Source organism: Trichomonas vaginalis, chromosome V (genome assembly GCF_026262505.1).
Source record: "Trichomonas vaginalis G3 chromosome V, whole genome shotgun sequence".
In the NCBI taxonomy this organism is placed as follows: Eukaryota; Parabasalia; order Trichomonadida; family Trichomonadidae; genus Trichomonas; species Trichomonas vaginalis.
The window spans coordinates 20,024,240-20,038,989 of record NC_067207.1 but is presented as its reverse complement, the minus strand read 5'-3'; the positions used below and the strand labels follow the sequence as shown (position 1 = coordinate 20,038,989).

The window sequence follows — 14,750 nt, the reverse complement described above, 5'->3', positions numbered from 1 at the left end:
ATATTCAAATTCCATCATATATGGATTAAAATAGATAATCGAATATAATAATTTTTTAAGATATAAATGATGGAAATAAACAAAAATAATGAAAAAAATAATGAAAAAAAGTTAGAATTCGCCGTTAAGGAAGACTTCATCTTCATCTGGAGCTTCTTGGATTTCTGGTTCGCCGTTGAATGTTGAAAGCATATTTGAATCGTCTTCCTGCGTGAATTCAATGATTTGGCTGGAAAACTTTGTTTCATCTCCGAAAACATCGTCATCATCAAGTGACTCTGATCCTGATGTTGATGACTCTGAGTGAGTCTTTCGGTACAAAAACAGAGCAATAACAGCCAAACAGAAAACTGCAATGCAACCAATAACTGACCAAATGATGATCGTTGTTGGACTCTTGTTATCTTTGCGAGTTTGGTCTTCAACTGGAACGATGATTAATGTTTCAACCAAAGTAGATGACAAAGTAAATGTATTAATTTTAACCAATGTTTCTGTTAATGTCTTAGTTGATTTCATTGTGTGAGTTGTAGATTCTTTCTCTGTCGTGGTTGTATTTGTCATTGTATCTGTTTCTGATAGTGAAGGTACAATTAAGGTAGTGGAAACATTAACATATGACGTAGTTACTACTTTGGATTGGGTTCCTTCAACATTAGGAGCTAGAGAATTTACTTCTATTTCTGTATCAACCTGAACAATAGAACTATACTTTGTTGTATAGTTTGGGTATTCAAAATCAGTTAAGTTATATACAAGTGTATAAATTTCTGAATATGAATCAGTCTTTGTTATAGTCTTTGTAACAGTGTATCGCGGATCATCTTTATTAAGTGATATATTTACAGGCGGACGTAATGTCTGCACAGTTAATTTTGGTGGAACTGTTCGTCTTGGAATACTTCTAGTTCGTATGGGATGTATTGTTAAGACCAAGCTTGACCACATACTTGGGTCAGATGGAGTTATTGTTCGTGTATGACTCTTTGTTGTGGCCTTGGGAAGACGTGTAATTGGAGTGGCTTGATAAGTATACTTTGTCGGCGTTGGAAGATCACTTACTTTTTTATCACCACCAGTATTTCTTGTGGCAGGATTTACTGGTGTTATGTCAAATAAGTTAGGAGTTTCTCCATCTCCATCAGAACCTTCAGTATGGCATTCTCCATCCGAATTTGGCTTTTTACTGTTATATGGATGAAATTCTTTAGGAGTTTTACCAATATAAACCCATGCTTTGGAGGAATCCGAAAAGTAATCTTCAAGTGAATCCCACTTAACGCTATTTTCAAGCATAATATCATATCCACGCGATTCATTCATATGATTAGTGGAATTAAGAGTGTTTATAATTCCACTAATCATATGATTTTTTAAGAAGCAAGTATTTTGTGTAATAAGTTGAAATGGTTTGGATTCTGTTCTGTCAAACGATGAGAGGAATGCAATTCCTGCGCATCCACGACCAGCAAAATGGAGGGAATATGTTTCATTAAAATTAAGGCTTGATGTATTAAATTTAGTCACTTGTTTCTCAGAACAATTTCGGATTTTACAACTACTGCTGACACTGTTATTTTCACTTGCAGCTCCTACTGTTAATTTATCTCCTGCTTGGTTTTTTAGAATGTAAGATTGAAAAATTGATAGATCTGTATCTTTTGCGTATATAGCACCACCATTATCTGCTGCCTTATTGGATTCCATTGTAACTCCTTCCAGATAAGCATTTGATTGGAGTTCAATCTGTAATGCGCCACCAGTTTGATAAGCTTGATTGTTAGTAAAGTTGTAATTAAAAATATAAAGCTTATTAATATAATTTTCAGGGTTAGTTTTGGAATAGTTACCTTCAAAGAGAATGGCTCCCCCTGCAGAATACGCCTTATTGGAATCGAATTTATTGGCAGTATTTCCACCTAGGTAAACGTTAGATTGAATAAAACAAAGTGCGCCACCATCAGCGGCTTCATTTTGTTCAAAACGCGATGACTGTATATTGACAGCAGAGCCAAAGAAGTACATGGCGCCTCCGTTTGGCCCAGCGATGTTTGACCCAAATGCAAAACATTGGGTAAAGTTAGAATTCTTAACAGTTGCTGTGCAGTAGAAGAAATCGTAATCACCTCTATAGGTCGAATTATTATTATGGCTTTCTATAGTTGTATCGGCGTTAATTCTAGGGTCAATTTGCGAAAGTTTATATGATTGCTGTGAGCTATCAAAAAATGAAGGAGTCCCGTGCGATTTTATTTGCTGGATAAATGATAAGAATAGTAGTAGTTTCATCGAGTTTTTGAAATGAGATTTTGTAAGGGGAAAAATTTCTGTGTCATATAAAGTCACTATCAATCACTTCAAATTACCAACTCAGCTAGAGATGCTGTCCGCTAAAAATCAAAAATCTCATTTTGCTTCAAATTTGAATGAAATCGAGATTTACTACGATCATAATTAGAGCTTTTATATATTAAAAATATTATTTTTAATAAAAAAAATTCAATTTACAAAGGTGACATATTTTGACCAAAAGAAATATATTAAATCTTTTTAACTAAAACATATAATATGCAGCATGTTATTTCGAGTTTTATATCTAAAAGACACCAATTGATCATTTTTAATTTACCACATCACAATTTATCAAAATTTCATTGGATTGCAATGAAATTCATATCTAATGTGTAATGAAGTTATATGTTTTTGACAAATAATATATTTATTTCCGAAATAGCAAAAAATGCCGCTTTTTTACGGTTAAAAAACGGTTATGACCAACAAAAAAAAATCAAGTTGAAAAATATTAATATTATTAAAATAAATATCCACTTTAGAAAAATAATAAACAAAAATAAAATTAAAATTCAGCGTTAAGAAACATTTCATCATCGTCATTGAGAGATTCTTCATTATCTTCGATGTTATCAGTACCCATATTGAAGGTTGACAACATTGTGTTATCATCATCTGCATTAAACGTGACGATCGTCTGTTGCTGTCTTGTTTCATCGTTGAATAAATCACTGTCGTCATTGATCGAAGATTCTGATTCCGATGACTTGTTGTGGGACTTTCTGTACAAGAAGAGACCGATTATAGCTAAGCAGAACACCGCAACCAAACAAAGTACAGCGATCAGAATGATTGTGCCGGATTTAACGTTACTTCCGACAGTTGAGTCATCCAAAGGAATGATGATGTTTGTTTCAGTCATAACAAGTGTCATTGTGTATGTAGTAACTATTGTCTTTGTTTCAACTAAAGAAAGCGTTGATGTGTTATCTTCTTCATTGCCTTCACTTGCCTTTATTGAAGTGTTTTTCTCAACTAAAGTAGTTGAAACAGTAAGTGTAGTGGTATTAGATTCAATATAGGTCCAAGTTACTGTACTTGTTGTTTCTACACCTGATGTAATAACCCATGTTAGTACACTTGTATTAGCATATGCTATTGTTGTAATATTTGTTTCTGTATTGTTAATTTTGTTACCTACATCAGTAGAAATGTTTGTAAGATAATCTGTATGGTATTGATATTGAACTTCAGTTAATGATTTTGTGTAACCACTGGATTCTCCTGTCACATCTGTTGGCTTTGATATGTCAATTGGTGGAATGTAAGGTGTAGAAAGAGGTGTGAATGAAGCTGTTGAATGAGCTGTTGAATGAGGAGTTGAATGCGGAGTTGAGAATACTGTTATGAATGGAGTTTTGTGAGCTGTTGAAAAAGGTGTTGAATGCCGTGTAGAATGAGGGGTAGTAAACATTGTAGAAAATGGTGTTGATACTGGTGTTCGCGGAAAAGCTGATGGTGGACGGGATATTGTTGTATAATGTGTAGTCGTTGGATATGTTTTGGGACTTTGTGTAGTGGCTTTTGGAAGACGAGTAATTGGCGTTGCAACATATGTATACTCTGTTGGTGTTGCAACATATGTATACTCTGTTGGTGTTGCAACTTTACCTGTGACATCTCTTGATTTATTTGTTGAATTAGCTTGAGAGATATTGGTTGTTTGTGTGGAGAGTGCTTCATTAGTTGAACAATTTGCAATCGGTGAATGCTGATGTGAATAATAATATAACTCAACATCGCCTATTCGAATGGTTGATGATTGAAAATTACCTTTAAAATAATCGCTATAGGTTTGAAACTTGATTGTCTTGTTATATTCATTTTGCACCATTATGTCATATCCGGTAATATTAGTTAATTTACTCAAATTATAATTATAAGATTGCTGAAGTATGCCTCTATACATATGATTTTGATAATAAGTGCATTGTTGGGAATAAAATGATTTTGAGTAGTTTTTATCTTGACTTAATTGCAGTAAATTGTAGTGGAGATCTATGACAATAAAAGCAACTCCTCCGCATCCTCGGCACAAGAACTTACGAGTCAGTTGCTCTTCCATATGATATAATTTGTCTGTTTTATTTTGTTCCCCACTATGGCTTGAATACTGATCTGTTGAGTTATATTCGTTTTTTCCTGCTCGGTTTGCAACAATGCAACTATCGAATAAGTATAAATCGCTATTGATGGTATAAATAGCTCCACCGTTATCACCAGCTCTGTTTTGGTCAAATTTGGAATTAATGATTGAAACTTGAGATTCGATAGTAGCGTGAATGGCTCCTCCAGTTTGGTAAGCTGTGTTATTTGAAAAATTTGAATCCCAAATTTGTAAATTGTTATCAAAATGGTTTTTTGCCTGACCTTCAAAAAAGATTGCCCCTCCAGAGCAAAATGCTATATTTGAGGAAAATTTGTTCCTAGCTTGATTGTTATTTTCTTGTAGTAATTGTAATAGGGCGTTGCATTCGGTAAACGATATAGCACCTCCATCAATTGCTTGATTATTGCTGAAATTGGAGCCTATTATGTGAAAACTAGAGCGATATCCGTATACTGCTCCACCACATGGACCGCCTGTAACTGCTCCAAAAGCGTAATTATTTTTAAAAGTAGAGTTTTTGATTTCAACCGAGCACAAATAAAACTCTCTATTAATTCTGAGCGTGTTAACGGTTTCATTTTTTGAATCAATTGTAAATCCAGCATTGATTCTTGATTCTATATCAGTTAGGTTTTGGCTGCTATTATTATTGTCCAGGAAACTCGGGACACCAACTCCTTCCAATATATTTGAAAGGTCAAAAAGGCTATTAATAAATTGAGGAAGGAAAAGTAAGAGCATTGAATTGTAAAATTGAAGAACTTTTTTTTCCAGATTGGGTGACAAATTATGCCTAAAATTTGTTTTTGAAAAATATGCTGTATACTGATCATATGTTATTATTCAATCAAAAGAATTGTAAAACTTGAATCAATTACATATTATTCAAAAGTTTTGTTATAGACAGAAAATAGATTTTTTCGGTTTTCTCTTCAAATAATTGAAAGAATGATACTATTATATGTTTATTATATTATATAGCATATAATCATGCTATAGCCGAAAATTATAAGTTTTGAGAAGATTGAATATAACACAAATAAATTTGAATGTAAGTTAAATTGCTTGTTGTTTTTAATAGTTATTTAATGAGAAATCCAATATTGCAAAATTCAAATTGAATGATTGAAAGAACAGAAAAAGTCATTCTTTTCAATTTCGAATATGTTTCATTGTATTTATAATTATATGGCAAATTAGATATTTAAACTTGATTTTTGAAGGAAAATTAACAAAATTGAATGAATTCAAATAATTTTTATTCAAAAATAAACTAGTTATTTTGTTGTAAACAGAAATTCATCAAAAGTGACACCTCAGAAAAGCTAAAATATTGAATTTTTGGAACTTTTGATAGAGCACGTTTTTAAATATTAATTAAAGTAAATGTATATTTTGTAAAGATTCTTTTTAATAAAAAAGTAAAATTTTGAAGAAGAACACAAAATCTTCTGAAAAATAATATCACATAAACTCATATTATTTTCTAATATATAACTATTTTATATAAAAATCAAATTCAATGATCTTAAAAGCGAAGGATAAACCTCAAAATTTACGAATATAATGAGTGGGAATATAATGCTTATCTATCATAAAACCATATGAAATATCAATTTTTGCTTTACGCCTAATTTTTGACGACAATTAGCAAAAAATGTTAAATGTTAACACTCAGTCCATTTGAATATGAAAAATAAAATTGACTTTGATTAAATGTTTTTATTTATCATGCAATTCTTCTTGCGACCAAAGATTTGAATAAAAGTTCAAAAAATAAGATAGCTTAAAAAATAATATACGGTAGTGTTTACTAATAGATGAATAGTATATAAATTCTATTAAAATGGATTTGATCCAAAAAAATATAAAACCAAAAATAATTGTTATAATTTAAATGAAGAAGTAATTTAAAACGATTTTATTTATGATCAAGTTTTATATATTTTTTTGGATCAAATCCATTTTAATAGAATTTATATACTATTCATCTATTAGTAAACACTACCGTATATTATTTTTTAAGCTATCTTATTTTTTGAACTTTTATTCAAATCTTTGGTCGCAAGAAGAATTGCATGATAAATAAAAACATTTAATCAAAGTCAATTTTATTTTTCATATTCAAATGGACTGAGTGTTAACATTTAACATTTTTTGCTAATTGTCGTCAAAAATTAGGCGTAAAGCAAAAATTGATATTTCATATGGTTTTATGATAGATAAGCATTATATTCCCACTCATTATATTCGTAAATTTTGAGGTTTATCCTTCGCTTTTAAGATCATTGAATTTGATTTTTATATAAAATAGTTATATATTAGAAAATAATATGAGTTTATGTGATATTATTTTTCAGAAGATTTCATTCTATATGCCTATGAAAAGTACTCTCAAAACTAACTTTTCCTAATTATAATTAAATCTAGAATATTGTATTATGCTTAGTATTATTTCATTTTTCTCATTCAATTTAGAATTTACAAATGTCAAAAATTGAGAGCTGTCACTTTTGATGAATTTCTGTTTATTACAATTTGAGTTTAATACTAATTATCTATTCAAACTACAAAGTTTGTAATTTAAAATATTTTGTGAGATCAGATTGAATTAATTCAAGGTTCTTTTCAATTAATATTAATGACCATATTACGCATTTTCGAACATTCTAAACCAAATATATAAAAATGGGAGACGAATGTTAAATTTGCTAGACATGGGGGAGTTGTTTACCGAGTTTTAGCTCTTATCTCTAACAAAAAATTAATTTTTAAAAAAAAGACCGAATACGTTTCACAGCGAGAAAAAAATAAAAGGCAAGATAGAATTTTCTAGACATAAAGAAGTTGTTTACCGAGTTTTAGCTCTTATCTCTAACAAAAAATTAATTTTTAAAAAAAAGACCGAATACGTTTCACAGCGAGAAAAAAATAAAAGGCAAGATAGAATTTTCTAGACATAAAGAAGTTGTTTACCGAGTTTTAGCTCTTATCTCTAACAAAAAATTAATTTTTAAAAAAAAGACCGAATACGTTTCACAGCGAGAAAAAAAATAAAAGGCAAGATAGAATTTTCTAGACATAAAGAAGTTGTTTACCGAGTTTTAGCTCTTATCTCTAACAAAAAATTAATTTTTAAAAAAAAAGACCGAATACGTTTCACAGCGAGAAAAAAATAAAAGGCAAGATAGAATTTTCTAGACATAAAGAAGTTGTTTACCGAGTTTTAGCTCTTATCTCTAACAAAAAATTAATTTTTAAAAAAAAGACCGAATACGTTTCACAGCGAGAAAAAAATAAAAGGCAAGATAGAATTTTCTAGACATAAAGAAGTTGTTTACCGAGTTTTAGCTCTTATCTCTAACAAAAAATTAATTTTTAAAAAAAAGACCGAATACGTTTCACACAGCGAGAAAAAATAAAAGGAAGATAGAATTTTCTAGACATAAAGAAGTTGTTTACCGAGTTTTAGCTCTTATCTCTAACAAAAAATTAATTTTTAAAAAAAAGACGAATACGTTTCACAGCGAGAAAAAAATAAAAGGCAAGATAGAATTTTAGACATAAAGAAGTTGTTTACGAGTTTTAGCTCTTATCTCTAACAAAAAATTAATTTTTAAAAAAAGACCGAATACGTTTCACAGCGAGAAAAAAATAAAAGGCAAGATAGAATTTTCTAGACATAAAGAAGTTGTTTACCGAGTTTTAGCTCTTATCTCTAACAAAAAATTAATTTTTAAAAAAAAGACCGAATACGTTTCACAGCGAGAAAAAAATAAAACTGTACACTGATTTTAATTTTCATTTCCAGTCACTTTACTTATTATTTTTTTTTTTTTCATTTTAATTATAAATTATTTCATAATACGTTTATTTACGTTACCATTTTCTTTATTCTTTTGAATTCCATACTAGACACTTATAGAATATTTTGATTGTTAACGTACTTCATTAGAATGAATCCTTACAAAGGGTATGTCGATCGAATTTACCTAATTGGTATTTCCAATCAGATTGAAGAAGGTAAAATGACATGGGAAGAAGCTTGCACCCATGTTCCCATCGCCGCAGTAAGATATTGGGCGCTTTCACCCAATCTTATCTGGCACGCAGATGTTCATTATAGTTAGTATACAAGTCTTGGGTATGGTGGCACTGCGTTCCACCTTACCCAATACTTGTGAATTTGACACTTTACAAAACCGTTAACGTATATTTTACAACATGAACGCAAAAACTAACTTAACCTTAAATATTTACAAAGCCGCCAACAATTTCACCTCACTATCGTTCTCACTAACAACTTCACTAATGTTCTCATAAATTTTCCTCAATATCTTCATCATCAGTGTTAACCCTATTGTAGTCATACTTGAAGCCATAAACTTTCTCTAACTTCTTAACGTACAATTTACATAACTTACCTTCGTCATCGTATGGTTTAATGATATACTATTTCTATCTTTATAAACAGTCAATGAAAAGTCAACTGGTCTCGGATGTATTTGAAAGAACATGTTATGCTCAGGAAGGAAGAATAAATGTTTAAATGTATGTTTGTTATATGTTTTGATTTGTATGAGTTACTTTTGTTCTGTCATTACATCCAAATAAAATAAAAATAATTTTAAAATAAAATAAAAAAATAAATGATATCACCACCCTCACACGTATGAAAACATAGCACAAAAATAAATTTAGGTGAAGTGGTGAGATCTAACCCGATTTCTAACCCGATTTCTAACCTCTTTCTACCCTGTTGATTCATTGCTTTATTCCTCACTGTCGTCTGCTTTCTCCAACTCTTCTAACTTCTTCTTAAGTTCAGCAATGTTGTCCTCATGAAGTTTAATCTTTCTCAAAATTCCTTCTTTATCTAATGGTTGCTTTATCTTTCTAAACTGAACTCTACCATCCTTCATAGTATGAATGTAAAAACCTTCTGGAATAATTCCTGATTTAATGTATTCTACCAAAAACTTTTGTTTCATTGCTTCAGTGACTTTAGTCGTCATTTCAATCAAATAAAAATTTTAATATTAAATAAAAATAACGTTATTTTTTCAGTAAGGAAACGCAGGAGTTTTACGATTTATTTGTGGTGTAGGTTCTGGTTTAAATGTTGGAGTCGGTTTTGGAGTTGACTTTTGAACAGGAGTTTGTAATTCCATAGGTTCAGGAGTCATTGAAGGAGTGTGGTAGAATTTACGAAAAAGTGACACTTAACCTTAAATTTCCAAACACTATTTTTTGATTGTATTTTGTTATTTATATATTTATATATATGTATATTTATATATATGTATATTTATATATATGTATATTTATATATATGTATATTTATATATGTATATTTATATATATGTATATTTATATATATGTATATTTATATATATGTATATTTATATATATGTATATTTATATATATGTATATTTATATATATGTATATTTATATATATGTATATTTATATATATGTATATTTATATATATGTATATTTATATATATGTATATTTATATATGTATATTTATATATGTATATATTTATATATGTATATATTTATATATGTATATATTTATATATGTATATATTTATATATGTATATATTTATATATGAATAAATAATACATCAAACTAGTTTTAGAGTTGATAGTAAGAAGCGAAGAACAGTACCAGTAAGATACAGCAGTAGTAGCTGCTTCATGCTGCATTGAGTATTGTTGAATAATTTGAAGTAGTGGTTTTTGAAATCAGCACCCCTATGAGAGCGCTGGCGACCGAAACACCACTAGTAAGATTGTGTATTAGAAACTGCTTCATGCTGTGTTGAGTAAGCTTCGATGTCTTTGTAGGATAGCTTTCTGAGAGCGAAACAAGATAGTGTTGAAAAAAAAATTTTGAAAATCTGAGAGACTGTGCAAGAGCCAACGACCAAAACACTACCAGTAAGATACAGCAGTAGTAGCTGCTTCATGCTGCATTGAGTATTGTTGAATAATTTGAAGTAGTGGTTTTTGAAATCAGCACCCTATGAGAGCGCTGGCGACCGAAACACCACTAGTAAGATTGTGTATTAGAAACTGCTTCATGCTGTGTTGAGTAAGCTTCGATTTCTTTATCAGACCACCTTTAAATTAACCACTCACATTCTCACTGTGGTCCATCTAAAATTTGTAAACTTTATGACATAAAATTATATTATATGCAGGATCCCACCTATTACTTAATCTTTTTGGAATAAATGTTTTATAATATTTATCGATTGATTGTAATTTTTTGTATAAAAAAAGTTTTTTATTTATATTAAAAATATATTCGGTTAATGATATTATCTTATAATTTGTAAATAAATCTAGTAATAAAATAACTTTAATAGTTGGTGTCACTTTTTCGAAAATTCTGGTTTTTTCTGGTTTAAATGTTGGAGTCGGTTTTGGAGTTGACTTTTGAACAGGAGTTTGTAATTCCATAGGTTCAGGAGTCATTGAAGGTGTTGTTTGTGAAGGCGTTGGTTTTGGCGATGGTGTCGGAGTTTGTTTAACTTCAGCTACTTCAGTATTATTTACAACATTTGCTTTATTTCTTTTCAACATCATTACTGCTCCTGCTGTAGCTAGCAAACCTAGTGGGAGACCATATTTTATATAAGGACTTGACCAAATGCTATTTTTGACAGGAGCTGGTGGAACACCTAACCTTGGTGAGACTGCTCTTTGCCATTGTGCAGCTCGTAAGAAATATTCAATAGGTGCTCCATAATCGTTTGGTAAAGTTTGTTTCATAGATGGTGAAGGTTCGCGAGAGCTTGATGAAGAACTCATTTATAAGCTTTAAAAATAAACGTTCATCCTTTATTCCTCACTGTCGTCCGCGGCTAAGTTATAGTCATCTAATCTTATTATGGGGATGCCATTAGCACGCACCTGAATGGCAAAGCAACAATCCCTCATAAATCCAATAAGTGGCTTTGGTACATTTTCAGTTGCTAGTTCAATAGGTCCTTTAACAGACAATTTGTATGTTATTGGAGCAGTAGATGTTTGACCTTGCTGGAAGCAAAAGTCCACTTCTGTTGGAAAACCACATAAGAAATGTGTGTTGTCATAGCTATCCCATTTATGTTCCACACTACCATCATCCACCAATGACCTCATAACATCTTCATTAAATCCTATCATATCATTGTTTGTATTGCAAGCGTTCGCAACCATTTCATAAAATACAGGTCCATATGATTTTTCAGGTTCTGCAGGCATATTTCCATAAGCTCCCATGGAAAGCTGAAGATATTTAAACTTAGGGTTCTCAAAATTAACATAATAGTTGTCTTTCTTTCTAAATAGTGCCCAAATACTTTTAACATTAATAGGCGTATAAGCTGCTGTAAATGTTGCACTTGAACTATCTGTATTCTTTGAGAATGAACCGTCCATAGGAATCCAATCCATAACTTTAACAGGAAAACATAAAGCCTCGTTTGTATAATGTTCTACAAGTTCTGTATAAATGTTAGGGTCTAAAGAGAATGACTTTGGATGAATGAAACATTCATTAAAATCCATCTTTGTTCGAAATAGTTGCTGGGTTACAGTTGTAATAGTAACTGTTCCACTAGCTTCTATTGCCTTCGTTATCATAGTGAATGGTTCATTCCATGGAACAAATTTATTTGTCGGTGGATTTGAATCTGAAGCAAATGCAACTTTAAGAGTTGGATTGAAAGCAATGATATCATTTACAGATATAGATGTGCATTGTAATGCGTCGCTACTGAACTTTACTTTAAGCTGAATGTTACCAGCAAATGCAGGAATAAATCTTATAGCTTCTAATGGTAAAAACTTTCTAACAGGAATTCTTAAACGAAGCTTAAAATCAAATGATTTTCCTGCTGTAATTGGACCACTAACAATTTGTCCTGTTCTGCATGTTCCCGAATGACTCCATACATCTTCATGTCGAGTCTTTGAGAAAACATTACTTTCTTTATTTGTTCGGTAGTTTGTGAGTTTGAAGTTATATATGCTTCTTCTCTTGCGTTGTCTTGAGAATATACGATACGACCATTTGCAAGGATTTGATATCCAGCAACTGCATAGAAAGCGTCATCGAAACCAATCCAAAATCCTGGTGGGTTTGTTTTATTGGAACCTGAACCAATTTCTTTATCTACAATAAATTGACCTTCCATTTTATACGTAATGAATGTATTGTAAAGGTCCAACATATTTTCACCAGGAGGTGAGAGATTGAATGTTACCCATGTGTTATCTTTAGCAGTTCCAGGTTGTGATGGAATCTTTGCGTCAGAATATTTTCTATTAGTGTCACCAATTTGAACTGCATTGTCTATGATATCGAAATATGAGCGAATCTGATGAATATGCTCTGCTGGAGTAAATTCGTTTAGCTGTTCGTTCTGCATGTATTTACTTCAGATAAAAATATCTATTTACTTCATTATTCTCACTCTTCTTCTTGGCATTCGTGGTGGAAGTTGTTTCTTGACATTTTCAATGAACTGTACATTCTTTTTGTCTCAACTTTTCACTGGTGGGTCAGGGTTCTTTGACTCGGTTTGCTTTTCAATGAAATTCACGAACTTTGCAATAAGCTCTTGGTTCGTTATTGAAAGAACATCTGGCTTTTTTCTTCTTGTTCTATTGACTTTTCAGTTTGAATAGAAGGTTTTTATGGGCTTCACCCTCGGTGCCATGCACCTTAATGTTGTCGCTCTCTGCATTCGCTAATGGAACCTTTCTTTTTCTTACGTATATTTTACCATCTTTACTCTGACTTACGTAATAGAAAGGATGTTGTATTCCTCTTGCGTCATTTAATATAATAGACTCTCGCTCTGATTTTGACAAGCTCATTTTACATCGGTTAAAGTTTTAATTTTGTTTTTTATCTGCAGTCAAATGACTCAGACAAGTCCTACGGACAAGACCCAAGGGGTTATAGATGTTGAAGCATTGAAGAAAGAAATTCGCGAGCAAATTTTATCCGAACTGAAGGAACAAAAACAAGAACAAAAGCCAGAGAGACCAAAGAGAAAACTTAGTGAAAAACAACTAGCTGCATTAGCTGCTGGAAGACAGAAGAACCCACGTTTGCTGGCGAAGAAAGCTAGAGAAGAAGCTGAAGCAAAAGCTAAAGAAGCTGAAGTGAAGAAAGAGTAAATGGTTTATTTTTATTGGAACTAAATGTATAGACAAATACCTTTATCTGTTGCGTTCAGTAGTGAAAACCCTGACGTCAAAATAAAGGGGAACAGAGTAGTTTAAGTTTCCAACAGACTGGATTGTGAACATAAATGAAGAAAAATATATTGGCATAACAAATATGTATATAACACGTGCATTTAGGGAAGTTGACTTTATACTTCAAGTCGAGATAGAAAATGACGAACAGTCTTTAAACGCCCAAAACATTCACATATACAAATACTTTAAAGACGATACAACATTGTTGCAATGTATGATTTCATTTAATGAAATGTTCGAGAAAAAGTTTAACATTGAAGTACAAACTTTACAGCCTTTACGTGTGTTTTTTGCACAACTGAAAGAAGAAGGTAGTCGGCCACAACTTATAGACTTTCATTATGAATTTAATGAAAATGAAGATGGAACACATGACTGTCAGTTTGTTGTATTCTCACCATTCAATGAAGTCGCTAAAGAGAAAGAAAATCCATTACGTATAAGATTTCAAATCTCTGAACCAAGTGATGATTTCAAGAATGTTTTCAATTATGATGCAATGCTTCCGAGGAAAAATGAATTTTCAAAGATTGTAACACCTGGCATTTGGGATAGAAAGCAAGCTATTCTTTTCTCTAATATAGCCAAAGGCGTTGAAAATGAGTTCATTGGTCATACAAGAACTTCACCACTTCCTAACCCTAAATACTATAAATTAACTGGCTTCAATCGTGAGTTTTGGATAGACATGTTCTCCACTCATGACCATAACTGCCCAGTGTTCTTACCTCCAGACCATAAGGACTGTCTCTACATTGAAGCACAACTCTTAAACTCTACCATCGCAGTATTGTAAATGACCACATGGGCTTCGCCCTTGCCGCTAGCGGCTTATTTTTATCATGAATGGTCTCACTGCTGACAAAAATAAATGACCTCAGAACTTCAACTTACGAATAAAGCTTGTTTTAGTCGTTATTGAGAAGTTAAACTTTTCAGCAAAGCAAGGACTAGAAGACTTACATAAGTCAAATCCAATCTCTTGACCGTCATAAAGTGCTTTATATAACTGCATAACACT

At 31.4% G+C, this 14,750-nt stretch overlaps 7 protein-coding genes and 1 pseudogene across 8 annotated transcripts, besides 3 other annotated features; 2 read left to right on the top strand and 6 right to left on the bottom strand.

Moving 5' to 3' along the window:
* Nucleotides 1-28: 28 nt before the first annotated feature.
* TVAGG3_0369230 (lipid binding) lies at nt 29-2,347 on the bottom strand (the record flags this gene model as incomplete). The annotated part of the gene is made up of 1 exon (XM_001330112.1): nt 112-2,289. The coding sequence occupies one exon, from the start codon at nt 2,287-2,289 to the stop codon at nt 112-114; it is 2,178 nt and encodes a 725-aa protein (XP_001330147.1).
* Nucleotides 2,348-2,774: 427 nt separating this feature from the next.
* TVAGG3_0369220 (bifunctional inhibitor/lipid-transfer protein/seed storage 2s albumin superfamily protein family) lies at nt 2,775-5,253 on the bottom strand (the record flags this gene model as incomplete). The annotated part of the gene is made up of 1 exon (XM_001330113.1): nt 2,858-5,203. One exon carries the CDS (start codon nt 5,201-5,203, stop codon nt 2,858-2,860), a length of 2,346 nt encoding a protein of 781 aa, XP_001330148.1.
* Nucleotides 5,254-5,745: 492 nt separating this feature from the next.
* Nucleotides 5,746-5,783: a mobile genetic element.
* Nucleotides 5,784-6,959: 1,176 nt separating this feature from the next.
* Nucleotides 6,960-6,996: a mobile genetic element.
* A 1,590-nt stretch (nt 6,997-8,586) lies between these two features.
* Nucleotides 8,587-14,750: part of a mobile genetic element that runs on past the window's edge.
* TVAGG3_0369190 (uncharacterized protein) lies at nt 9,235-9,477 on the bottom strand (the record flags this gene model as incomplete). The annotated part of the gene is made up of 1 exon (XM_051231718.1): nt 9,235-9,477. The coding sequence occupies one exon, from the start codon at nt 9,475-9,477 to the stop codon at nt 9,235-9,237; it is 243 nt and encodes an 80-aa protein (XP_051101448.1).
* Nucleotides 10,628-11,284, bottom strand: TVAGG3_0369180 (repellent protein 1 family; the record flags this gene model as incomplete). The annotated part of the gene is made up of 1 exon (XM_001292969.1): nt 10,628-11,284. One exon carries the CDS (start codon nt 11,282-11,284, stop codon nt 10,628-10,630), a length of 657 nt encoding a protein of 218 aa, XP_001292970.1.
* TVAGG3_0369170 (uncharacterized protein) lies at nt 11,315-11,674 on the bottom strand (the record flags this gene model as incomplete). Its single annotated transcript, XM_051231717.1, has 1 exon — nt 11,315-11,674. The coding sequence occupies one exon, from the start codon at nt 11,672-11,674 to the stop codon at nt 11,315-11,317; it is 360 nt and encodes a 119-aa protein (XP_051101447.1).
* TVAGG3_0369160 lies at nt 12,125-12,888 on the bottom strand (annotated as a pseudogene). The gene has a single exon. A coding segment is annotated over exon 1 (764 nt).
* Nucleotides 13,385-13,645, top strand: TVAGG3_0369150 (uncharacterized protein; the record flags this gene model as incomplete). Its single annotated transcript, XM_051231716.1, has 1 exon — nt 13,385-13,645. The coding sequence occupies one exon, from the start codon at nt 13,385-13,387 to the stop codon at nt 13,643-13,645; it is 261 nt and encodes an 86-aa protein (XP_051101446.1).
* Nucleotides 14,229-14,525, top strand: TVAGG3_0369140 (uncharacterized protein; the record flags this gene model as incomplete). The annotated part of the gene is made up of 1 exon (XM_051231715.1): nt 14,229-14,525. The coding sequence occupies one exon, from the start codon at nt 14,229-14,231 to the stop codon at nt 14,523-14,525; it is 297 nt and encodes a 98-aa protein (XP_051101445.1).